Source organism: Malania oleifera, chromosome 3 (genome assembly GCF_029873635.1).
Source record: "Malania oleifera isolate guangnan ecotype guangnan chromosome 3, ASM2987363v1, whole genome shotgun sequence".
Classification (NCBI taxonomy): Eukaryota; Viridiplantae; Streptophyta; class Magnoliopsida; order Santalales; family Ximeniaceae; genus Malania; species Malania oleifera.
In genome coordinates, this window is record NC_080419.1 from 7,723,494 (window position 1) to 7,749,017 (window position 25,524).

The 25,524-nt window shown below is 37.6% G+C and overlaps 1 protein-coding gene across 1 annotated transcript; it reads right to left on the reverse strand.

The window, feature by feature from the left end:
- Positions 1-756: 756 nt before the first annotated feature.
- On the reverse strand, positions 757-25,291 carry LOC131151847 (armadillo repeat-containing protein LFR). Its single transcript, XM_058103298.1, has 8 exons — positions 24,966-25,291; positions 23,682-23,851; positions 23,388-23,530; positions 23,023-23,279; positions 1,888-1,993; positions 1,669-1,807; positions 1,426-1,553; positions 757-1,305 (listed from the first exon to the last, which is right to left on the reverse strand). Exons 1-8 carry the CDS (start codon positions 25,150-25,152, stop codon positions 1,050-1,052), a joined length of 1,386 nt encoding a protein of 461 aa, XP_057959281.1. The 5' UTR covers positions 25,153-25,291; the 3' UTR covers positions 757-1,049.
- Between the last annotated feature and the right edge of the window lie 233 nt (positions 25,292-25,524).

Genomic DNA, 25,524 nt, shown 5'->3' on the forward strand with positions numbered 1-25,524 from the left:
TGCTCCAAAGTAGTGCTTCCAATTTGAACAAACCACCAATGACACCGTCCATTCCTACCCTCCTCAACTAGAGCTACATCCCTGAAATTTCCTCACAAGCCATCACCACTAACGACAAAAGTATGTCAGACAATCAACCAAACTTGAGTTCTTCAGTGATGAAGATACACATAATTTGAAAGGTTGATTGGTCTAAAACTGACAGGTCGGAAAATTTGTTTCCAAACCCAAAAAAAAAAAGGATCAATAATAATAAAAATCTTAAGTCCCACGAAATGGAGTCAAAAGGTTTTCGCCAACCCACTCGATCCAAGGCATTTTCTTCAACTAAGAATTATTCTCATTTCAGGTTATTTTAGGTATATCCCTTCCTCTCCTAGTGCCATTTACAGTAATTTGCCCACTCCTTTTCCAAAACCATTCCACTGAACTTTAGTTCCACCAAAAATGCCATGGCTATTTCAAGATCATAATGAATCTGTGAAATATTGGCCTAATGCCGTCACAAACTAATAAATAAAACATAGCAAAGGGAAAAAACAAAGCAAGAGAGAATTTATTAGTCCACATTGAACAGCACCACATTTAGTAACTAAAATCCACAGCAGCACTTCCACATGCTATTTGCATGCAATGCTGCTGTATATCAACTTAAACTGCAAAAAATTTTAAACTAATACAGGACCAATAAATCTGAACTTAAAATATTTCAGCCTTGTGCTATAACACCTTGTGGCAACAACCAACAAAATCCTGTGAAAAAACAGATTCGTAATTCTGCATAAACTTACAGCAAAAATACATGCAATTGTAGGGACAATAATACAGTCCAGATGATGATTAATTAGTCATACAACATATATCAACAATGCACTGGCTACAACAAGGAAACAAATCAATATTGGTTACGAATAGAACATGTGCCAGTTCAAAACTATAGTTAACTATTATTTACAGTAAAAAACTAGCAGATTTTTTGCAAGAATACTAACCAATTATCTTGTCAGTCAAACCAACTGCCAGGTTATACAAAGGAAGCAAGGTTCCAGTCACATGCCCCAAATACCACGAGCTGCTGCAAATTTATTGTTTGGTCGAGATGTCAATTCATACAATATCCTTGCAAATGTATCAGAATGTTTTGAATCTGAGAAAAGAATCTCCGCAAAGGCATTCTCATAAACCATCAGCAGAGCCCTGTTCTGCGGTTCTGAAACAAGACTTTCCACAATCATTGCTGCTTTCCTACAAACTTCTGGCACTGGATGTGGTGTCTTGATTACTTTCAGTAGTCGATCAATAGCCCTAAATCAAATAGGGTGTAAATTGCACATGTATTATCCATTCACAAAAGTATTTTTTTATTTTACAGAACAAGATTTTATCAAATCTTTTGAATTAGCAAAAATAGGAAGACCATCTCACCATCGCTCACTGGCAAGCTTCAACCTGCAATCCATATTAACTTCTGCAAGGTTATAAAGTGCACCAACTGCAGCTGCTTGGGCATCTGCTGCTGGAAAGCTCAGAAGATCAACTAAACGCTTGTATATCTACAACATTAACTGAGCCATGTTAAGAGTGCTAGTTCTTACACAAAAACAAAGACTACAATAAGTCATCACCACTTATGCAACAAGAGGTCATTGTTTATGGAAGACTATCAACCTGTGCAGCAAAGGGTAGAAGAAATGGTTCATTATCAGGGTTGATTATTAAACGCCCAAGTACTTCAGCAGCTGCACAATGCCAGGACTTAACTGTGGAGTTCAACATCCCCACTATCGCTTGAACTGCACGTTTCTCACTGGTTTGGAGAAAACAAAATATTAACTTTGCATCTGAAGAACTAAAAATCAAATACTGCAGCCCAAAAAAAATTCTTACGTTATTTTAATGTAAGACGGCTTGGGTGAACGGAAAATTCGAAGATCCAACAATGGTGCCAAATTCACAATTGTCTCAAGGGAATTGGTCACAAGTTCTTCATCCTCTGTCAATGTTGGGAACTTTAAGAGGCTTTCCAAACTAAATCATATAGAAAAATACAAAACAAGCACTCTTGGAAACTTTTCATATATTGTAGGTCCTATGCAGAAGACGAAGCTATCCTAATTCTTAATAGGAGGATCAAACAAAAGCAAACTAGCAAAACACACATTGTATAATCCTCTCTATGCCCACATATGTTAAATCACACGTGCCTAAACTACAAGAAAGCAAGAGACAAGTTTCCTGCAATGGAATACAAGGAGTCATGCAAGCCTCAAATTACCCATTAGCCATCAGGTTGGTATCAAGCAATTACCCTTTGTGAGGCACATCCACAACACACACGCACACACATATATCTCAGTAGTTTGTATGCACGCTGATTAGAAATATAGTTCTATTTTTCATTTAAGCCCCCGTTCGGAACATCCTAATTTTTTTGGAAAAGTACTTATTTTAAGTACTTGTGTCAATAAGTAGGCATTTGATTCATGCACAAGTATTTATTTTAAAAAATACTTTTCCAAACTACTTTCTTTCTAGAAAACTAAGTATTTCTTTAAAAAAGTATTTATCTAAAAAACAAGTACCTATAATAAGTAATTTCATACTACTTACAGATAAGCAGCTCTTTAGATAAGTAATTTTTCCACAATAGTACTTTTCTATAAGCGGTTCTCAACAATCCCTAAATCAAGCCATTCTAGAGTTTCTTTAAGGATTTAAGCGTCTTGCTTCACAGGGCCAATGTTTAAAGCAGAACTCCAAAACCACCCCCCCCCCCCCCAATGTGCAATTTTTCCCTTTTTCTTTTTCATTGTCTCCATCTTCTTCCTCAGTAAGGACTGGCACTTGAAATGTTTTCTGAAGCAAAGCTCCAGCAAAAGCATATTCTCAATATTGGTAAGGTTGAAATAAAATAACCAAACTCCTTCAAGAATTAAATCTTTAAGCCTTATGAGTATTATAATAGAAACCTTGCTCAAGTACCTAGAGGGAAGTCTTCACTAATCCCTAAGAAAAATCAAAGGACTTCATTGAGAAAATATTAGGGGAAAAAACTAGGGGAGCAATAGGCATGTGAGCAACCTATATGATGGCTTTTAACCCCTCAAATTCCTTTCATTTATTCTTCCGAAACTGACCCAAAGAGCAAAGGTCAAAACGTCCCACATCCTTTGACCCCTGCCATTTCATCCCTTAAAAGGCAGTTTGAATATATGCACAGGTCAACACTAATATTTAAAAACCAGTAGAGCATATCCATGCTATGCAAGGATTTATTTAAATACTTTAAATTTTATCATTTTATAAAATTTATTATATTTTTTATATAGTTATGCGAAGATGTGAGAATTGATTGAAAATTTCCCACAAAACAAGATTTTCAATTATACAGATCACTTAAATTCATTTAAAATACCAAATTTAATATATTTATGATTGTCACTGTTTCATATCCAGCCACAAATTTATTAAGAATAATTTTAAATTAATTGATGAGATTTTTTACTTAAAATTATTTCTTAAGCATATACAATATATTAAGTTATAAATAATTCAATAGAATTAGGAGATGAGATATGATAAGAGATGTCAAGCAACAAAAAGTAGTGGATATGTACATTTAGCCTCCATTTGGAATTTGGGTCAAGGATTGTGAAAGAAGAGAAAAATATAAATAAAATAAAAAAGAAATCAACTTTCCTTTGTATTTTCTTTCTCGTCTCAAATGCCATTACAAATGAAAAGTCATTTAAATATGATTGGAATAAGAAAAGTCAAAAGGTTAATGACATGCATTTTGTCTGTTGATCTATTTTTTCTACCATTTTCCAAGACAAACAAACAAGAAAAGTGGATTCCACCATTTCTTTCCTTTCCTTTCCTTATATTTTTCAAGTTCCAAACAAAGCCTTTGTGGACACTCTTTAATGACTGTAACTCATTCCTATATGAGACTGCAAAAATTACTCTAACAATTGGACTGAAAGCCCATATAATAGTGGATAAAACCAAGTCAATGCAGTGAGAATATTTTTTTTCCCTCTATTTCATTCTTCTATCTAATTTTTGGCAATCTTTTAATTCTTAATGGTTAGCTTGCAAAAACTAGAAATTTATATGAAATTTAAATTCTATTCGCTAATTTTTACAAAAATTATTTATAAATGTAACTCATGCATGAACTACTTATAAGATTTGTACTGCAAATCTCTCAAGTCAAAATTCTAGAAATGAATTTATAATTTATTGTTTCAGCATCGCTTGATTAGATTCTAAGTTACGAACGAATTTGTATTTTAAAAATTCTGATCAAAATGTAAGAGTCAATTATTCATTTTCCACATATCCTTTTTTATTAATAGACAATGAATCAATATTAAGAAAAGGAGTGAAACAAAACAGAAAAATAGAAAACAAAAACAGAAAAAGATAAAGGCCCCAATTGAACTAGCAAACCCATCCATTCTTGCTGAATATCCCAAAAAAAAAAAACACTCCAAAGCATCCAGACCAAAGTACCAACAATGATGCTAAATTTACAATCCAATCCAAAATCAAAGTAGAGCTTTTAAACAAGTCAAGCCTATATACGAACTTGTTCATGAGCTTATTCAAAGAGTTAGCTCACAAGCCCATTAAACACTATCAAGCTATTAAGCGGATTTGCAATTTAGACGAGCTAGTAAACAAGCCAGTTCGCAAGCCTAATGAGCCAAGAATGATAAGCTCAAGCTCAGCCCATTTAGCTGGCAAGCTGCAAATGCAGGATAAAGCTTGGCTCAAACAAGTGAATGACCCATTATCCAGCCAAGCACTGAGTACTCCACAAACAGATCAGCTCGTTTACAGCCCTAATCAACATAAAATCTTCAACTATTTAAGCCTCCCAAAACCTCTGACATCGATCAATAGAAAATCCTCCAAGGTGTTAGGACACACTCAACACTCTCCAAACTGTCTTCAAGGAAGACAGTTAGTTATTGGAATAGCTATGACACACAGATGGTCTGGACCTTCAAAACAGCAAGAACCTGCTTGATGAAGGTAGTTCAGAATTACAAGAGACAGAGAAGGACGAGGAGAGATTTGAAACTTCATATCTTGTTACCACAACAGCACTGTATTAATACTAACAAAAGAATAGGATTATGAGGTTTGATCTTAGAGGAGCCTAACTAGGTATGGTCAGGCCTTGATTCCATGTTTTCGCCTTATTTGATTCCAAGTTTAATTCCTGAATCCTTTACAAATATTGGGGTTCGCATTCTGGAATCCTGGTAATGAACAACTTGGGTCTTCATTGAAAAGTGCTGCAATTTCTGAAGGTACTCATCCCATTCCTATGCATCCTAATACTAATTTCAAATCTCTGTTGTGCAAAGGGGGTTAACCAATGGGGGGTACTTGCGTACTGAGGACCTTCTAGGAAATGAGAGGGACAAGTAGGATGCTCAAACCCTTCTTTGATGAATTAGGTTTTATTCTGGTGAACCCTAGTGGTAGTTGCTATGACGGGTAAGGGGGCTATTGGGGCGAGGAAGAAGTCTTCAAAGTTGAGCAGAGAGTTAGACTTGCCTCATATGTTAGTTGTGGTAAAGGGGGTCCGAGTTTGGGTAATATTAGTGGTATTGTATTAAACAAGGCTTCTTTCTTGGAACCTTCATGGACCAAGGGGCAGTAGTACGCGTAGAGTGGTGAAAGTGTTAGTAGAGTTTCTCTGGATATCTTGTTCTTTTAGAACATAAATTAGGGGAAGCAGATGTGTTTTTGGTCAAAAAGTAACTGGGATTGCAAGTCCAGAGTTTGAATGCTTCTGCCCTTCTTTTGGAGCATCCCAGAGAACGGGGGGAAGCTTTGCAGGACACAAGGTTAGCATCATTTTAGAGAATATGTGGATGGATCTTTTTCGTTGTTAGTGCAGTTAGAAATGAGGGGTTTTGAGTGATAACCTGCATCTATTTATAAGCCCAAATTGTGCTCCTCACAGGTTTTTCTTGGATGAGTTGGCTAGTCTGTTCGGCCTTTGTAGCCCACATTGGATTATTTGGTGGGGGCAGGGAGGGGGAGGGAATGGATTCTAATGTCATTGAGGATGTTCTATTCCTTCATTCAGGAATGTGGCTTATGGATTTTTCTTTGGCTAACAATCATTTCACCTATGTGGCTTCAAGAGAGAGGCTAGATTCCTCTCATATTGGTAGATTTTAGTTTACCAATGATTGGGACGTCATGTTTCCGAACATTGTTCAGAAGGTTTTAGTTAGGCTGGTTTCCAACACCACCCACTGTTGCGGGATGCTAAACCACCTCAATAGGGTCTCACCCCTTTCAGATTTGAAAATATGCATTGATGCACCCTTCTTTTGGGGATTGCATTAAGATTTGGCAGAGAGAAGGTTGCTTCCATGGGTGGGCAGGTTTTTATTTTATGGAAAAAAAAATGAAGATTATAAAAAAAAAAAAATTAAACTAAAGTGTGGAATAGAGATTGTTGGCAACACAAGAAAAAGAAAAAAAATGTCCCCTAGAGAACATCTTGGATAAAGCTTAGAAATCCTATGTTTTAGGAGGGGTAGGATGGGAGATGGACCACCATAGTGTAGCCCAAGCCGAAGTGAGCTTCCAATCAACCAAAAGAACAGAAGAATTTTTTTTCTTGCTGAAATCAAGTGTTTGGATAAATTGGAGTTTGGTTTGTTAGACGACAAGGATACGGCTTGAAGGATTCACCTTGGTAATGATATGGAGATGATTCTTTTTCAAGAGGAAATTACTTGGAGCCAGAAGTCCAGGACAAAGAAGGTGAAAGAGGGTGACAATAGTTCTAAATTGTTCCATAGTGTCGCTCTCACAGGAGGAGGAAAAGCCTTACAAGGCTATTTCAGATTTCTATAGGGAGCTATCTACCAAGAGTTGTGAGCACAAGTTGATGTTAAAAAGGGTTTTGAATCTTATGATTAGAATCTTATCGATGGGCACTTAGCTATCTAGTTAGAGACAACTTTGGACCAAGAGGACATTAAGGGTGCAACGTTTGAGATGGAGAGGGAGGGGTTAACACCCCAGGCCCTAATGGTTAAACAATAAGTCAGGTGATTCAGGAGGATCTCATGTTATTTTTTCATTAGTTTCATTGGAACAAGGTGGTGGGGAATACTATGAACTCTAGCTTTATTGCTTTGTTCCAAAATGGAGCAATCTAGGAGGGGTGAACTAGCCTTTACAAAATTTTGACTAGGGCTTTGTCTAAGAGGCTTCAAGAAGTTTTAGGGGACATGGTTACTTTGGAGCACTCAGCATTCATTAAAGACACATTTTAGATCATGATTTTAAATCGCAGTAGCAAGAAGCATAACATAATAGTAACAGTTGTAAAGAGAAGCGGGAGTAGCGGATGTTACATAATAGGAAGTAGTTGTAACAGTCGTGATTGTTTTTTCCAGCACGCACAACCTTGTGCATATTAGTGTACTTGCATGTTTTAAACTTTTAACCCTTCTTAGAAAGAGTTTGTCTATTTTGGATCCTTTAATTAAACGAAGTTGTTTGGTAAGGGCAAGAAGTTTACATTGGTTTTAAACTACCATTGATAGAAAAATTATGTGTGTGTATGTATTTATACTTCTCATTGTTCTTATGTGTTCTAAATTAATTAATAAAACAAATTACATTATTCACTTCATTAATCTATTAGACACATAGGACATACAAATAATATAAATTTAAAATAACTAAAAACAAAGAAGGTCGAAGTTGAAAAATATAGAGCATAAATATCAAATTACTAATACTATCAAACTAAAATATTTTCCTAACAAGTTAGCATTTTCAAATTGTTAATTAATGCATCTCTTGTGAATTTTTCAAAAAAAAAAAATAGTAAATTTTGTATCATTATTATCCTCATAATAATATTTTTCCCCTCTCACCACTGTATATTGAGAATGATTTATGAAAGGGAAGAAAAAGTGAGAATAAAAGGTAAAAAAATAAAATAATTTTTTTGGCATAACAGTCCTATAGTCGTTGCTTAATGGCCATAGCGGCATTTACGTAATGGTCATGGTCCATAACAGCCACTACAGCTGTGATTTTTCTTCTCATCAATTTTATGGTGTGTAATGGTATCAGTAACCCAAAAAACCGTTACATAACGGTGTTATGTAACGTCCGCGGCCACTATATAAATCCATTTTTTAGATGCAGTTTTGTTAGCAAATGAGGTGGTTGAGGATGCGAGGTATAATATACTCATTACTTACACCTGGTGTATGTTGAAACTTTTTAATGGCACTCTCGCTCTCCCCCTCTCCTCTCCCGAAGCTCTCATTCCCTGTTCATTTTTGTTCAGCCTTGGTGATGTGATCTCTCACCATGAGAGATGATTGTGCTCAGCATATTGACCAAATCTAAGGCCAATTCTTTAATTTGCAACTAGAGAAAGTGGAAAGGGTCCTTTGTGTTTCTGTTGTTGAGGAATCCGGCACGTAATCACTGGGCTAGGGTTTTGTTAGAGGCAGTGAGATGGGTTGCCGAATGCTTGTCCTCAGTGTCTGGGGGCAACTGGGGAGTTTCAGGCATAAAAACTAGATTTAGGAGGGTCAAATACTGGATGGCGATTAGGTTAATGAAAAAGAGTAAGCTTTTGGAAACAGGATTGGGGAGGAACCACAAGAGGTTTTCTGCTTTAATCCATGAGGATATCCAGTATCCTGGTTTTGGATGGAGGAGTTCCACGAATACACCGGTGTGTGATGGAAGTAATAGAAAAAAAGATTCTCCTCTAATGAAGAGCTCTGTATCTTCTGTGCAGCAAGGAGATCAACCATGAAATAGACATGATGATGCTGTCCAAAAATGGCCATGTTTGTGTAAAGAGTGATGAAGTGATGAAGCATTAACCAACAGAGAACGGAGAGAAAATACACGGGTTAGCTGAGCAAGACAACTGGCATGAGATATAGGTAGCCAGGGTCTCAAGTGAGGTAAGTCTGGGGTTGAATATGAGTTGATCTGGGCCTGGGTCCTTCAGACTCCTATTGGATTTGGGCCCCTTTACTGAGTAAGATGGCTGGTTCTGGATTTATTTCCGATTCAGAGCAAGCAAAGAGTGGGCCCAGTTCGAAAAGGTCAAGGCCTAGAATTTAAAAGGATATCTAATATGGCAACAAATGTGGCCGAGGCCCATTGTGGTGTTTCGAATGACAAGCCAGTTTGCTGGAGAATCTGATCATCGTGAAAACCTGGTCCACTATTTTGAGTTACTTAAAGAGGAATATAGGAAGGGAAAATGGCGGTACAACGTAGGGGTTAGGGATCTTCTTTGGGAACATACTTTCTTGCATCCCTACTAGATCCAGCTCCCAACTAGATTCATCTTCTCTACAGATTAGTGTATGGACGAGGTGTATGATGCAAAGCAGCAGTTAGCTCAAAATAGGGTTCAGATGAGTGTCATAGCTGGCTGACATCTCTGTGTCGTCAGTGGGGAAAGGCTGCTGTAGCAATGAGATCAATTAGTATACATTGACAATGGTGATGTGGGGGCAGGAAGATAGGGTTGATTAAGGATCAAGAAGGCTGTGGAGAGGAGTTTCAGGGCAAAGGTGTTGATGTGGGGGATAAGGTTACTAATAAGGGAAGACTTGAGAAAATGACGCCAGCAATATGGTTCATGCCTGTGGCTGGCTGCACAGGCAGGTGTGAATATGGAAAAAAGTGTTGATTCCAAGCAAGCTGATTGTGACAGGAGATAGGAAAAAAAATTTAGAAGAAATGCTGAAGTGAATTGGTGTATTGTGAACTCTTTGAGTGTTAGAAGGGGGATACAGATGACAAAACTAGTAAAGAAAAGGAGAAGAAAAAAAAAAGGTGACATGTCAGATAGTGAAGCAATGACATTGAACAGTTTGATCATGATAGTGATCTGTATATGAGTTTCTGGAAAAATATGGCTATGTTTCTGATTCGTCTAATTTGCTTGGGGATTTATCGTATGTTCATCTATCTAAGATGGAAGATTCGGAGGGTGTTCCAATCTTTGAGGATGATAGAATGAGTAAGAAGCAGTAGCTGCAGTAGTATAGGACAGGATTCCTACTCCTGTGGAGGAGATAAATGGTAGAGCCTTATAAGCATAACAATTGCTGGATAAGATGGGCCCGTGATTGTTTGATACTGGAGGTAAAGAAGTTCATTTGGATGGGGACAAAAGAAAGATGACAAAGGGAGAAAAGGAATTAGCTACCTTGCAATGTTTGGAAAATCATAGTGGGAAGGATTCAAAGATGTCTTTCTTATCTAGTTCTTTTAATTAGTTTTTTTTTTTTTTTTTTTTCATAGCTATTTTCAGTTTACTTTTTTCTTTTCTTTTTTTTTTGAGGATTTATTGTCCTCTATTTTAGATTATAATCTCTTTTCCTTTCTTAATACAATTCTTTTTATTATCTTAAAAAAATGAGGTGATTGAGGATGTTAGAAGGAGTGGAGGGCGGGGAATTATTCTTAAACTAGATTTTGGAAGCTGTGTGTCCACAGTGATCAACCAAGGTGGAGTGGTTCAAGGCTTCTTGGGGGTTGAGGCAAGGGGACTGATTCGGAGTTCTTGCAGAGTGGAACCATGCAGTACCAGATACGAGATAGATCTTCCAAAGAACAAGGCTTTTTTCGAATAATCCAATTAATTTGAATCTCTTTCTCATTTCTTGTTCACGTTAGTGGTTGATGTGTTAAGTAGGATGATCAGTCATGCTCAAGGCTTATATGTGATCAATGATAACGGATTCATGGGTAGGTCAGGAGGCTCTCACCTTCAGTTGCACATATAATACCATTCTTTTTCTCAGAGATAGTTATGAAACTTCAAAAGGTTTTAACTTTAATAAAAAAAATTTCAGAAAATTTTGGTGAAGATCAGCATGTGAAAGTTTAGGGCAGATGGTACTAACAAGGGGAGGGAAAAGTTACAAGCGTTTACTGTTTCAACTGGCTTTAGATTGGCCTTTGACTTATTTGAGTCTTCCTCCCTTAAGTACTCGTAATTCTTCTGCTTTTTGGGATCCAATGGTAGAGAGAGTGAGCAGAAGGTTAGAGGGGTGGAGGATGACCTAATTATCCATAGGGGGGCTGCATTATTCTCATTAGTGCAACTCTTTCTAATATCCTTATTTGTTTTCTTTCTCTTTCAAGTTCCCACAAGTGTGGCCGCCATCTTGGAGACGCTTATTATAGATATTTTTTTGGTCAGGAACAAGGGATAAGAAGAGGATCATCTTGTTAGTTGGGATAAGGTTAGGAGACCTAAGTTTGAAAGGCAATTAGGCCTCATTAATGTGGTGTCTAATAACATTTCTATGGTTGGAATTTGGAAAATGGTAAGGGAGGTTCCCTTTGGAAGTCAATTACTTTTTCCACAAGATTATAAAAAGTATGGTACGGATTAGATTGGTTGAGATACTAAAGGCAGTGGTAATGCTTCTTGTGTAAGCACTTGAAAGTTTGTATCACAGATTACTCATTTTTCCTATCCTCTTGACCGGTTCATAGTTGGTAAATGGGAATCTCTTTTGCGAGGATATTTGGGTGGGTAAGGTGTCGTTGGAGTTGTTGGTTCCTCATTTTTTATAAATTGTATGTTCATAGTGCATTGATTTATTCTTTTGGGAGGGTCTGTTTCATTTCTTCAGAAATCTCAATGAAAAAAAGGTTGATGAGCTTCCTGCTAAAGCTTTGGATTCTTTTGTTCCTGACAGGAGGAATGACTTGAGGATTAGAATTGGGGATATTCAAGTTCTTTTACTACAAATCTTTTCTCCGCCATATGCTGAAAACCGCTGGTTCTCATTCTTTCCCCTTGAAAAATGTTACTTGGAAGGCTAAGGCTGCTTTCAATATAATGATTTTCATGTGGACTTTTTTTTCAAGATAATAAAAGAATATTTATAGAGAGAGAGAGAGAGAGAGAGAAAGAGAGAGAGAGAGAGAAGATACAAGCACTAGAGGATAAGGAATCCTCAAAGAAAATAAAAACAAAACTTAAGACCACCTCAAACCAAAACTGCCCACCATTCAAACCATTATTACTCTACGTCCAAGACCCTACCTAATAAGCTTAAACAAGACACTAGCTAAGAAATCCTCTTTTCAGACACTTCCCATCATAATTGATGGGGCATTGCAAATTGGCCAATTCATGTTGCCCTTCCTAGCCTTGATCGCATGGACTTTGGCTCTCAATAGGGTTAATACTAATAACTTGTTGCACATAAGGAGGCCTCATAAGGCCATCAATCCAGATATATGCATTAAGTGTACATATCACTGCAACCAAATAACACGAAAAACTTGCCCCTCCCACATTATCAATTGAAATCAATGCCGTCATTCAGCGCATTAAACTTCATAACTCTTTTTAGTAAACTTGTGAAATAGAAACTTCTCAGAGAAGTAATTTTTCACATCCAACCATGTCTATACAATCCAAATAGCAATTCAAGGACTAAATTTGAAACTGTTAGTCTGACAACACTCTCCCATTATTGCAACAATTTAGCTTGTGAGCATTTGGTTTCCAAGGGTACAACATCCTAATTCTTAACATACACGGAACTTGGTCTTACTGTTATTTAATTTACTTTCCTCTAATCTCAGTGGATAAGAAAATCGCCTGACATCCAAATAAAACTTATCAATTTTAGCTCATGGATGGCAATAAATTGCTCAGCACTCGCATATATATACAAAATGATACCTATAGGAAAAGTAACACTAAACATGTTGATGCAGGACAGCATCAAGGATCTGCCACCAAGGGGGGAATTCGAAGAAGTAGAAGGGAGAAGGGAAAGGGAAGGAGGAGGAGGAGGAGGAGAAGGAGGAGGAATCATCATGTTTCATAAGAAAGGAGCCAGCGATACGCTTCCATTTGGTAAGTGGGTGAGCTCGAGATGGCATCAACTAATAATTCTTCTTGTCAACGGAGAGGGAATAAGAATTTTTATATTCATCATACCGAACCTTTCTACATGGACAGCCCAAAAAATCTTGAGAGGAAGGATATCACATTGCACTGTCTCCACAATTGAAACAATCATGAAGGTAAGCAAGCAATGATCATGGACCGTTAAAGTTGGTATTTGTTCACCCAAGCAATTTTTTATGGACCTGGATGAGGTTCAACTTCCAAATTTAACTTCCTCATAGCTCCTTCAAAAAATACATTTGTACTACTACCAAGATCAGCAACTAAAGTACAAAACTAATTTTGACATATCACCTCAGTCTAAAAGATGTTAGTTTGCCTCCAAGTTTCTTTTTCTTTAACCTTGTGAGAAGAGAACATATGTTGTGGCACTAGACAGACTTTCACGTTACCGTCATCATCCAAATCACTTGGGATTTCTGTTTTAGCTTCAACCACTTAAATGCCATCATCATCATCATCTTGGGACATTTTGTAGCTCGATGCCCAAAACCTTGACATTAGAAGCACCTTATTGATAGCTGGACCTTAGAAGTGTTTCCCAATGCTCAGGATTCTTCCAAGGGGTATTAATCTGAACTCCTATACCCAATTGCTCAACTGACTTCTCTCACACAACTCCACTGGTACTCTTCTCAAACCGAGGGGTTGAATATGGCTCTAAGAGGATCAAGTCACATATCCTCCTTGATCTGGGTGGCAACCTATATTGCATCCCCAACTATAATGAGATAGCATGTAGCAAGCTTGGACACAATAGCTGGCTTCAACCCTTTTCCTGCACAAAGCTCTCATCACATCCTCTTTCCACTCTTATGTCAGCATGAGTAGCCAAATGAACCTACTAGTGTACTCTGTCTCTGTCTTTTCTTCAGTCAAAGAGTCAGAGATGAGCCTGCTGTTGGCATTTGGAAGGGTACAAATTGCTCCTACATGGCTCGCTTCATCTCATCCCATGTTGTAATCTCAATAAATCCGCTTCTTCTAAATACCTCCATCGTTTAATCAGCAAAATTCGTCAAGTTCCCTTCAATTCTGATTAGTCCAAATTCAAATTTCTAGCTTCATTCATGTCATACCACCAGAAATAGTACCTCAAGGAATACAACCTATCATCAAATTCATCAGGAGAACCATCACCATTAAAATAATAAAATCTAAACCTTCTAGCTTAAATCTCTACTCAAATGATCATTTCAGCCTTCACGCAACTCAAAAGTATGAGGGACAGAAGCTATGCCACTTTCCTGTTTGGTAGGAAAATCCATAGGCATCTTACCTGAGGCTGCAACTTGAGTTGTTAGCCAATTCAAAGGATTAGCAATAATCTCCAAGGCATTCTCCATGTTTTGTACCCTACCAGATGATAGTTCCACTTTTGCACACAACTCAACATTAGTCACCATGCTGTTGTTATTACTTTAAGAATATGCACGCATGTGTGTGTATGCTGCAAGTTATCATCAATAACCCTTAACACAAGTGCCAACAATTCTCAGTCTATTTATGCAAAATGACACACCTTATTCCCAAATTCCAAGAAATTTCTTCAATTCACCTTTAGCCTTGAGTATCACGCAAAAATTATAAATTCACTTCTAACTCACAAAATGCAGCAATAAAACCTGATTCTAGATGCTGATGGTGACAATTTTTAGCTTTTCCCATGAAATTATCACGGCTTGCATGCAAAATATCACATGATCAGAATATCATGCTGCAGATCCAAATATTATGGAAAAAAAACCCAACACCCCATGGCTGGAGCAATTCCCTGTCAAACTGAAAAATACAGGACAGACTTTTCCTCACATGCGCCGCCCGTGCATGGGGCACATGCACCACCCCAAGTGTCCTCCAACAATGAAATTTTGGGTGATGGAAAATCCAGGGGTGCTTAGTCCAGCGGTGGTGGTGGCAGCATAAATAAAAAAGTCCAGGAAGTTCGGGATTTTGAAGGGGCGACGCTTTTTCCAGGAGCATGGGGCCACATGGCTGGTCAGATAATGATGAATTTTTGCAAAAGGGCCTTTCGAGGGTTTCTGTTTTGTTTGGTGATGGTGGTGTTGTGATATGTTGACTGGAAATTATGGCTTGAATTCAAGGGGCACAACTGTAATTGTATGAGAAGTCCAGAACAATGCAGGAAACCAGTGTGTTTCATATGACTGTGTGGGAGAAACGTACAGGGAAATTCAAAGGGCAGTTATAGAAATTGAAAGAGAGAAAGAATTGAAGAAGAAAACAAAGAGAAACAAAAGAAACAGAAGAATAAGAATCAAGGTTTTCAGCAGGACTTCATGGCTGCAGAAGGAAAATAAAGCGCTGCTATGAATAGAAAAAGAGGAAGGAGAAGGAAAGAGCAGATTAGGACAGAAATGTGTGTCTCTGTGTGTGTGTGTGTGTGTGTGTAAGAACCCGACACAAGATATGTAGATTGAATATATGAGAAAGGGTAAAAAGGTAAATTAGCAGGCTTCGTCGACGAAGGCCCTCATACCCATCATTGCCGAAATTCAGAGCCTCGTCGACGAAGAGATACCGAACGAGTTGTAAAATATCGAAAAAGGGTTCGTCGCCGAAGGACCCAGTTCGTCGACGAACAGTGTAGACGATTCATCGACGAAGGCGCCGTCTCATCGACGAATTGGACCAGGTCAAGGGTCTATAAATAGGATATTTTGTTACTTCATTGCTAAGAAACCTCAAAACCTCTCTCTCTCTCTAGAACCAGCGGAATCTCTCCTTCTCTCTTTGATTTTTCATTTGTTCGTCGCTTGATTCAACGATCTGACGTTACCAGATGGATCAGGAGGAGAGTCTTTATGTTTATAGCAGATCAGAATTCCGTTTTGAGGATTTTCGGGTTTGGACCCAAAATCGAGGTAAGGGTCCGATTTCGTTTTCGTTCCGGTAGATCTATAAAGAATAATATTGTAAGGAAATATTGTTCTTCATTGTTTAGGTTTTAGTGCCTCGATTCGTAGTTTTGGAGCCGTATTGGTATTCGAGAAAAGATAAGGAGATTATGTTTATATCAGTTATTTTTTAAATCGAGATTGATAAACCTATAGTTTACAATCGTATGTATGTTTTGGCTACTTATTTGGGAAAATCTATCAGGTAAAAATGTCGGATTTTCGAGTTACAATTTTTGGGGAAAATTGGAGGTTTCGGGTATCATCTCTATTTCTGGTGAAAAAATTGTATGTTGTATAAAACTGTAGTAATGAGATGACTGTACCTGTATTTGTATTAAACTGTATTCTCGAATTGAAAACGATATGATTGTTGTATACTCAAATAAGTGTGGAATTAACTGTTGTATGTAAAATGTTCCAAATTTTGTAAAACAACTAGGGGCGGCTAATTACTGTACGCTGATGGGTATAGGAATATAAGTTCCAAAATTGTTCCAGGTTTTGAGAAATTTTGCCATGTCTCGTCTAATTACCATGGGCAAACACCATGTCTCGGTTAAATACCGTGGGCGAGGGTGTCCGGCTTTATATCCGAGAGTGAAATATCGTCTATTTGTCCGACTAATCACCGATGGGTGTGAGTGGACACCGTATTAGCATGATATCGCTGTGAGGCTTCGATTATTGCAGGGTATCGGGTGCTTGAGTGTGACGACACTAACCGTATGTTTGGTATCGTATGTACTGGAATTGGATTATGAAAATACTGAAACTGTATTGTGTTATATTTTATGTTGAAATAACACTTATATGTCACACACTAATATAACCTGTTTTCTTCCTTACTGAGAGGTGTCTCGCCCCGAATATACAAATATTTTTCAAGTCCTTCGGGTAATCGAAACTAACATCCTAGCATTCGGGAGCGTGGGTGTCGGTTAGCTACGTAGAGTACTTATGTAAGTACGGATTTTGTAACCGGGTTGTCATTATTGGGTTTTGTAGACACCCGAGATATGTATGGTATTTTGGAGCCTAGACTTTAGTCATGTATAGACTCTGGTATGGTACGTTGTATGTATTAGAAAGAACATTTCCGCTGCGTATTTGATGTGGATGTATGTGTATGTGATTGTGTATAGGGTTTACGTGTACCCCACGAGGTCGGACCCTCATTCAGTATAGTATCATGTATATTTTAATTGTTACAGAGATAGGTTAGGTTACTAAATTCACACCTGGGGCCCATCTACGGGTTCGCGGCGTGACTCTGTGTGTGTGTGTGTGTGAGAGAGAGAGAGAGAGAAGATGTAAACAGAGAAGAAAGTTTAAAAGGAAAATCATAGATGGAGAAGAGAAGGCAAAGGAGAAAAGAAGAAGAAGAAGAAGAAGAAGAAGAAATGAGAGTAGAAAATGGGGGATTGAAGTGGAAGAACAAAGATCGATTTTGGGCTCTAATGCCAAATAATGCAAGACAGATCAAGAATGCGCTGCTAAGGGAGAAATTAGAAGAAATTGAAGAGAGAAGGGAAGGAGAAGATAGAAAGAAAGGAGAAGATAGAAGGAAAGGAGAAGAAGAAGGAAGAAGGAGATACACTTGGGGGCAAAGATCACACATTAACTCAAAAACCAACCTCCTATATGACTTTCACACACTATTTATAATAAAGACTATAATAAAAGAAATTACATGCATACTCCTAATACAAATAAAACTACCAATACAACCCCAAAATACACACATACTACAAACAAGCCACCAAAACACATAATCCTACTACAGGCAAACTAAACACACATGATAAACAACCAATTCGCTAAGCATATTTGGGTTTAAGACCATAATCCATTGACCCTATTCTTTGACATAAGCCTCCAAATTGGGTCAAAATGATCCATCCAAATACCCACTTTCTTATCCTACCTCACCTATCCACCATCAACAGATTGACCATTAATGGCTATTAGCATTTCAAAATAAAGGGCATTAATTTATGTTTATAATTTTGTCAAATGTTGTATATAAAGAAATTACTATGACAATCTCACGACAAATTTACTCAAAAACGATGCACCATTACAAGCACTAAATAATGAAACAGGATATTATCAGTCTTAGTGTATGCAAGCCCATTCCGCAGGGCATTTTTGTCAATTAACTCTACTCGAAGTATGCCTAAGAATCAACAGTTTTCCCAGCAGCATTGCGACCCCTCAAACAGTGCCCTGTAAAAATGGATGCCTCCCAGAGACAAAGCCATGATTACATGCTGAGGGGGTCAAAAATGAATACAAAACAACCAATAATATATGCATTACTAATTTTTTATTAATCAAAATGCCCTCTGAGTGTTTGTATACCAAAAAGACAGGAATATGAGAGATATTTTCAGTTTTAAGGCCTGGAAAAGCGAGCCTAAGGGCCAAGGGCCTGTAAAAGCAAGCCCAAAGGCCAAAAATTTGCCTAAAGAATTTTATATACAAGATCGATTGTTCAAAAAGCATTGCATTACAATTTCATAAATAACATCAAATATTTGTATAGATATTTGCTCAATTAGTTAAAGTAGGGAACATATACAAGGAGCTCCTGTAATTTTTTTCTTTTTCACAAGTATAGCATTAAGTACAGAATATTAAATGCCTTCCAAAGTCTTCTGTATGACCATTTGTAAGGGGATCACCATTTCATGAATCAAATTTAAATATTAAGAGAAAAGAAAGTAGATCAGATTACACACATATTTTATATTCATTTGTTTGCTTGTATGTCAAATTATTTCTATGCAATGTTTTAGAAGGTGAAGGCGTAAGGCGAGGCGTTTTAACCCTAAGAGGCAAGGCGTAAGCCTTAAGGCGCTGGGCGTAAGCCTTTTGAGAAATTGTTTTTAAGATAAAAATATGTTAAATAAATTATATATATTTAAAATAAATCAAAAATTAAGAAAATCACAAATATAATTTTAAAAAGAAAAAACTAGATGTACTTTGCAAAAGGCCGGTTGGCCATTCGCAAATTGCTAACTTGAATACATGACATAAATCATGACAAGAGATAACTATACCATTACAAAGTTCAAATTATTTTCACGATGTAAGATTCAACTCTCAGTTATTTTGGAAAGATTCAGGTTCAAGAGTTTTAGAAATAAACTCATATCATGACATTCCTTTTATACAAATGTGTAGTTAAAATTTTCTAACCAATTCTAACTTGAGAGTCACACACCCAAAATGCATAAGCCTCAACTAAAAAGGCGCAAAAGGCATATTTTTTTTGTAAAAATACGTAAGTCTCAGCATGTAATGAGTTAGCCTTTTTGGAATTTGGTATTTTAGATTAAGCCTCAAGGTGTTTTTGGTATGCTTTGCCTTGAGGCGAGCCTCGATTGAGCCTTTTAAAACACTGTTTCTATGTGACCAGACCTGCCCCTATAACAGCATGAATCAATTTCAAAATAATTTTGGCACCTGTGACCACAATCCAATGGCCTATCTACATCCATCTCATTCTATTCAAACTTCTCATCCACCGCATTTAAATGTTTCTTTTTTTGGGATACTGGCAAAGCAGATGACCCTTCTTACTACATTTATATCATTCCAACCAGGATTTATCAGGTTACTTTGCCTAACTAGCTTGGGCAGGATAGGGCAGCCACCTTCTTGAGCTCAACAAAATCTGTCCACTTCCTCCAACAATGTTTCGTGTAAAATTTCTTCTGTCTTTCATGTAGGCCAAAGCATGATGATGCAGAACAGCATCAAGGATCTGCTGCTAAGGAAGAAACTAGAAGAAATTGAAGCGCGAATGGAAGGCGAAGAAGAAGAAGGAAGAAGGAGATACACTTTGAGGGGGTGTGGGGCGGAGGGGGAGAGATCACACGTTCACTCAATTCAAATTCAACAATAACCAACCACCAACATGGCTTTCACACACTATTTATAAGAAATCCTAGAATACAAAAAATTTACTCATATACCCTAAAGATACATAAAATTATAAACACGCCCCTAAAATACACAAATATTACAAATAAGCCCCCAAAACACATAATCCTCCAAGAGATTTTTCAAGGCTAATGATCTCGATCAATTCCTTATTCAGCAATACTCCTATAGCCCTTCCATCGGCACTGAGCCCTTGTCCTAGCTCCTGCTAGTCAAGATCCTTGATGTCATTAAGAATAGCGGTCTATTTTGCTTGAATATTTCCAATGGTTCTTTTGTTCCACATCTTGAGCTTTTCTTTCAACCCCTACAATTTTTATGCTAGCACAAAGCTAGCTTTCCCCTAAATTTGATGTGTGGACCACCAAAACTTAATTTGATCCCCAAAGCCATTGTGCTTTAACTACATGTTCTCACATCAAAGAAGGGTAGGCCCGCATTTAACTACTCTCGTGTCAATGAGGCGAAGTGGTCCGAAGTGGGCCTAAGAAGGGAGTTCCTGTGTGGTTTTGGGGAAGTGTGTTTCCCAATCCACCAAAATAAGGAATCTCTCAATCCTCAAGAAGGAATGCAATTCTCTAGAGTTGGACCAAAAGGAAGTTCCACCCATGATTGGAAGGTCAATAAGGGCATTTACATTGATGAAGTCCAAAAACTCTCTTATGCAATTGTTCTCCACTCCACCCCCACTTCTTTCAGGAGGGTAAATCACCATGTTGAAACCTCCTTCAATAACCCATGGCGTGTCCCATCAAATTTTAATCTTCAAGTGCTTGGTCTAGAAAAGGTGTCTATCAGGTCCTTCATCTAGGCCATAGACCCTGAGAACACATAGAAAATTGTCATCCAATTTTTGAACAAACACGAGACAACGAAAGAGTTGATGGAATGATCCAGCATCTTCATAACATTAAGATTCCATAAAACAAGAATGCATCCTGCATTACACTTAGCACCAAGGGAGACCCAACCACAAGTCTCCCATCCCCAAGGATCTCTACTAAAAGGGGGTCTCTAGAAATAGGGAACACGAGAGTGTTAAAAATTCAAGCACATTGCTTCAAATCAGCAAAAAGCAATGATTACTGTGGTTACAAGCTAGCATAGTTGGCTTAGTGAATGAATACAATGTAACTTTTGATTTTTGTGACACCCTTCAGGGTGGTTGACTTTCTTTACTTTGGCCTAGCAACCCCTTGATGCCCTTTCAACAAATTTCCTTTACTAATTTATATTAAAAAAAGAGAAAAAAAAAAAAAAAAAAGCAAACTAAATACACATAATACACAACTAATTAATTAATCCATATGACCCTATTATTTGACATAGGCCTCCAAATTGAATCAAAATGGCTCATCCAAATTCCTATGTCTCGTCCTGCATCACTTGAAAAAGCACACATACTAGAATAGACTTCCCTCGTAATGAAGCAGCACAAATTTATGGACCGTATTTACCTTCATTCAATTCCAACAATGCTATGACTCTATGCTCCCCCAACATGTATGAGCATATTTGTCAAGAAAAGTGATAACTAAATTTACCTCATCTTTTTTCCTAACACCCCAACAAATGAAAATATTTTCCAGTGCCTAAGCTATGATTCCACGTTTCCCACTGTGCACTAGAATAACCTTAAGTGATAAAGTTACTCTATTTCCATTCCTATCACCCTGATAAATGAAAATGTTTTTCCAATTGGTTAAAAATCAGCGGCATATGGCTCCCCCTCCCCACTGAAATCAGGTTAAGTAACTTTTAATACCATAGTCAGGTTAACATGTATGGTGGTTACCTCAATGGAACTCTAGAGTTTGCTTGGTACTGACTTTGGTAGAGCTGGAAGTAGCACTTGCATCCACAAAAAGGTCTTCCTTCTTATGCTCCTGATGAGCCATACTATTCTTCTGCACAAAGACATGGGTGTGATGCCTCCAATCTTTCAAGCCTGTAACATTCAGCTGTACAGATTGGTTCTTGATAACATTTCTTTCTTTCTTTTTTTCTTTTTTTTTTTTATTCTTTTTCCTTTTCGTTTTTTTTTTCTTTTGGGCTTCTGCTGTGCCAGTTTGGGTCTGCCAGACCAGTCCAATTCACTTAAATTGGTTGGCTCAACATTGGACCAGTCTGATTCACTCAAATCTGAACCAATTTAGAGCATGGATTAAGAAGAGGAAGAACCTTTTTCATTGTTCTATTGTCTCCCACAAATAATGCAACCCTTCTTCAACCAAAGGGGAAGTTGGTAATTGTAGGGTCTATGGGACAATAGTCACCAATGGGACACGGCGAGACTGGCATACAAGAGAAAATGCCAATTAAGGCTGAGGGTTCTGGCAATGGAATGACGAAGAAGGTTGTGAGAAATCTTGTTGCCATGACGGGCACTATAAGAGAGTCTTGAATCTTGATCACATAGTTGGGCTGATTGATGTTAAGGTTGGACATCAGTGCTGCCAAAGATGGTCAGAGATGCTTCCTTTTTCTCTCATTGCAATGAATCTTTGATGAGATTGTTGAGAGAGGCATAGCAACCTCAACCTGCTCTAATACCAATCAACCAAATGGGCGAGGACATTAACATAGAAGTGACAACAACCTGCTCTAATACCAATCAATGCCAAACAATTGGCAAGAACTCATGAGTAATACACCAGTTTCCAATTCAATAAATTCAATTCCTAAAACCAAACCCTAATGGGTTTGTAAATAGAGAGAGCACTTTCCTAGAATTAAGAAGACATACTTTCCTAAATAAATAGACAGAATAGAAATTTCAGTAAAATCAAAGAAACTAAAATTAGGATCTCTTGCAAAATAAAAAAATATGGCTCCCGAGAGGCCCTCTTCTATTCTTCTTCACAATGGACACTACCCTTCTATTAATTATATAAACAAGGCCCAAATATTACAGAGGTTCTTCAATATTAATATAGCCACAATTTCTTTACCCTTGGAACAAAGAATTTTCAATCACTTGCTAGGATTGCAGGACTAAAGATCTCTTTTTGAGATAGTTACCAAATTGAATTCTTTTAACAATATTTAGGACATTTAAGAACATTTGGCCATGCAATACCTTCAAATCAATCGATTCCAACTTCCACCAAAGATGCTGAATGCTTATTAAGGCACAAAAAAATGTTTCATATATAAACAACCATACATCACCTCTGATGTGATCTTCTATGCACTGAAACACTGTTTCCAAGCAATGCCGATGGCTAGCCATAATGAGTTCATTTTCTGGCATGAAAGAGAAGTTGCGGATGATGTTTGAAGAAGCAACAGCACATAGCTGCTTTTCTGCCCTTCCTTCTTCATCTAGATTAAACAGACTATCTTCATCATACCACCACTCAGAAGGACGAGGTTCGGTCAAATTCTTCTGCACTGATGCCTCAGTAACAGAGGAATTAGGACCCAAGCTGCGACATAAAGATTACCCCACTGTCAATGTTCCAAATTGCAACTGTTAAATACTCAAAACCTAGAGTTCACACACAGCTAGACATAATAGATAATGCCAGGACTACCTAGGACGAGGCAGAACTTCAACCGAGCCTAAAGCGTCATACTCATTCCCAAATCCACTAACAACAGAATTTGTACCTAACAATCTGGCCCTTGGCGTCTTGACAAGTTCCCTTGGAAGAGCTACATCACGCCAGTCATCTATCTGTTTCATTTGAAACATTCGATTTCAATAAAATCCATGAGAAATAATATAACAACCTTAAAATGTAGGAACACTTAGAAAATTATCCTCTGAGAAGTTTTAGAACAGTTTCAAATGAAAGCACAGGAAGGCGAGAGATGGTGACACCTACAACTTGGAGAAGAGCATCAAGCAACCCAGATATTTTTGCAAGAGGCGTTGCATCTTTGCGCACTTCATCTTTTTCCTTGAATGAAAGCAAGGTAAGAGTATTCAACGCCCATGTCAACTCACTCTTCAATCCACTTTGAAGAGCCAGGACTATCCTTTTGTTGTTTTGGTCTGCAAATAACAGAACAATAAAAAAGGAAATAGCTAATTAAGATAAAGTAAAATCTTACTGTTTTGAAACATCTATCAAACTACTTCTATATAAAACAGATGTTGGACTACCCTGCATCATGCCCAAATCCTCCTTATTCAGTAAACCAACTTTCACAAAAAATAAATACCTACGAATCAAAACACTAAATTCCCAGAGAAAGTACATTATCTGACCAGGAAATTTTTAAGAAAAATCATGAGAAAGAAAAATATTGATGGAACAAGGGAAATGTATGTGCAACTTCTCATAGATGCCAAGGAAGAAATCCTCAAAACTAGTGAGCCACAAATTTCCAAGGTTTTTTCAATTATATACCTAAATCTTTCCCAATAATTTTAAAATTTGAAAAATAACAGAATGCAGTACATCTAATTATTTTTTATATTTAACACTAAGTCTTTATTTTGGATTTTATTCACTTTGAAACACATTTTCATCCATTTTTTAAATTATGTTCACTTTTATTTTGGTTTCCCATCAAGTAACCTATTCAATTGCACATTGTTTTTCCGCTTCTCTATTTCAACTAAATTTTTAGCTCTCATTTCACAGTACTTTGCATTGCTTCTCATCTCTGCTTCCCATCCCGATAACCATAATCAAAACATACCTAGGTATCATCTTGCCAAAACCTATTGGCATACAGATGCAATGCTGGCAAAGCAGGCGAGCAACAATTGGTCAGTGCACACGCAACGAAGTGCTAACCGTTCTCAGTTAGAAACTTAATCCAGAGATAAACTCACTAGATGGACTTATGGCAGGCTCAAAATCTGCTTTTTTACTACTGAATCTCCAAAACGAGAAGATACATAATTTATTGATTTACAATCTTTAAGCTCAAACGATTTTAACTGTTGCAATAAAGCAAATGAAAACATTCCACGATGCCCTGATTATCCAAAGAGATTACACATCCACAGCGACAAGATGTTGAAGTGTCCACTAGATATGGAACTCTGAATCTCTGGTTCACATTCTAGCAAGGGATTGACGTAATGAAATCTTGGAAAGAATAAAAATAAATATAACAGTGAGCAGAACTAGGGTTTTGATAAACAGTAAACTGACCAGCGAAGGAACTGTGAACTTGGAGAGACGGGCCTAGGAGAGTTGGAGGAGCGGCTGAATCAGCTGAAGCGACGGCAATTGCGGAGGAATTGCTACTACCGCTGCCAAAAGGACGCCCTCTCTTCGGCGCCGGCGCTCCGGCGCCACCCGCCGCTCCGCCCATCTTCGCTTGCTCTCTCTTCTGCATTTTCTTCTCTCTGGGAAATCACAGTAATTACAATTTTACAAGTTTAAAAAAGAGATGGGCCGGCCCGACCGCCCGACGACACCCCATCAGCCTCTTGCCCATTATCAGTCCACCGTAATCCCAGGTGTCACGGTGCCACAACAATAAGAATGGTTTGAATTGAGGTAGATACTCGTAGAGTCTTAGTAGTTATGGATTGTGAGAGTTTACTCAACAAAAATCATAAATGGTACTGTGAACGAGCAAGAACTATGAATGGTAATAAAGATGTATTTCAGGAGTCGGGTTAGTCAAACAAAGTCGTGTCCACATCTGAACTTTATTCTGATCAACGAGACCTGAGGGCGAAAGACGTTGACTCTTAGGTTTGAT

Excerpts from the sequence above, each read along its gene's own strand:
- LOC131151847 (XM_058103298.1), bottom strand. The coding sequence starts at position 25,152 with ATGCAGAAGAGAGAGCAAGCGAAGATGGGCGGAGCGGCGGGTGGCGCC. Across the intron at positions 23,852-24,965 it reads AGTTCACAGTTCCTTCGCTG|ACCAAAACAACAAAAGGATA; the intron begins GTCAGTTTACTG and ends TGTTATTTGCAG. Across the intron at positions 23,531-23,681 it reads TTGATGCTCTTCTCCAAGTT|ATAGATGACTGGCGTGATGT; the intron begins GTAGGTGTCACC and ends CAAATGAAACAG.